We start from the raw sequence: 1304 nt of genomic DNA, 5'->3' as shown, positions 1-1304 counted from the left end.
CGCACACGCACCACGTCTACCTCGGCGGATCCTTCCCAGTTAGACAAACTATATACTACCTGTTGCTCTCTTCATCTGTGTCACATTAAATATAAAAAAACAAAGTGATAACGTAGCTTCGTAATGGTTAAAGAATGTTTGAAATCGGTCCAGTGGTTTTTGAGTTATTTTAATACATACAAGAATACAAATCTTTCCTCTTTATATTATTAGTATAGATTACTAATATATTGCTAGCTGTCGCCCGCGACTCCTGCGCTGAATTTAAAGAAAAATTGTAGCCTATGTGTTCTTCCAGACTATTCTCTACCTCTATGTTAAATTTCATCGAGATCCGTTCACCCGTATAGGCTTTAAATTTATAAACATCCATCCAAACTTTCATATTTATAATATTACTAACATTGATATATGTGACTTATCAATTTACTATGTGTTAATGAGGTACAATAAGCTACGAAATTTTAAACTAAAATACTCCAAGGGTATACAAAATAAGAATTTGTTATGTAACCTCTACCGGGAGAATAATATGCAGTTATGTTTTGTAAAATTCAATAATATAATGTTATGTCTATCGACGGGATGTCGTATCAAAGAGAAATGTCTTACGATTTCCTATTGAATGTTTATGAAGTGTCGCGTGCGATAGCAGCAAGTAGCACGTGACGTGTCCGGCGCACGCGCAGTACCATATAACGCACTTCTCACTTTTTATATCATTGTATTGAAAATACAAAGCAAACTATTAAAGCCATCCGAACTGGAATATTAGGCAAATAAAAATTAGTACTTGTAGATATGTTTAAAATGATTTTGTATAGTTGAAGGGAATGTTGAAAGTATAACAGTAATCTTATTAGTTATAAGAATACATATTTCCGTTGTAACATTATTTGTATGTAGATTGAGCAATTTTAGTTCTTTTAAACGGTAACACATGTTACTCAGAAAAGTTAGACAGCGTACAAGTAAGTACGGTAACGTTGTAGAACAAGTGCTGACATAACGTACGATAAGTCACTTTGTTAACAACATACTTAGTGTCCAGTAGTCAGTCACACTTTTAGTGTACTAAAAACTTATTTAATTTACAAGAGGTATACTAATTCTAAATTGAATCCTAAAAAATTCAAGATATGAATAAACTAAATTCCACTTAATTTCCTTATTGTAATGCGGCGCGTTTAAAGTTACAGGACAAGTTAGTAAAACAAAATACGTGGTACATTTACCATGGTTACTTTGATAGGTAAAGTTTGTTGTACTAACGTGTGTGTGTGTGTGTGTGTGCAGCGGGCGGG

At 33.4% G+C, this 1304-nt stretch overlaps 1 protein-coding gene across 1 annotated transcript in view; it reads left to right on the top strand.

Annotated features, from left to right (window-relative positions):
- The window catches only part of LOC106107823, a 37177-nt gene extending 36266 nt beyond the window's left edge, over positions 1 to 911 (top strand). Inside the window, exon 12 of the mRNA XM_013288828.1 lies at positions 907 to 911. Coding sequence (XP_013144282.1) covers positions 907 to 911 — 5 coding nt within the window. The remainder of the gene's footprint in view (positions 1 to 906) is intronic.
- The last annotated feature ends 393 nt before the right edge of the window (positions 912 to 1304 follow it).

The sequence above is a fragment of the Papilio polytes genome, unplaced genomic scaffold (assembly GCF_000836215.1).
Source record: "Papilio polytes unplaced genomic scaffold, Ppol_1.0 DF821845.1, whole genome shotgun sequence".
NCBI lineage: Eukaryota > Metazoa > Arthropoda > Insecta > Lepidoptera > Papilionidae > Papilio > Papilio polytes.
Note: the sequence above shows the minus strand (reverse complement) of the source record. Positions and strands in the feature narration are given on the sequence as shown.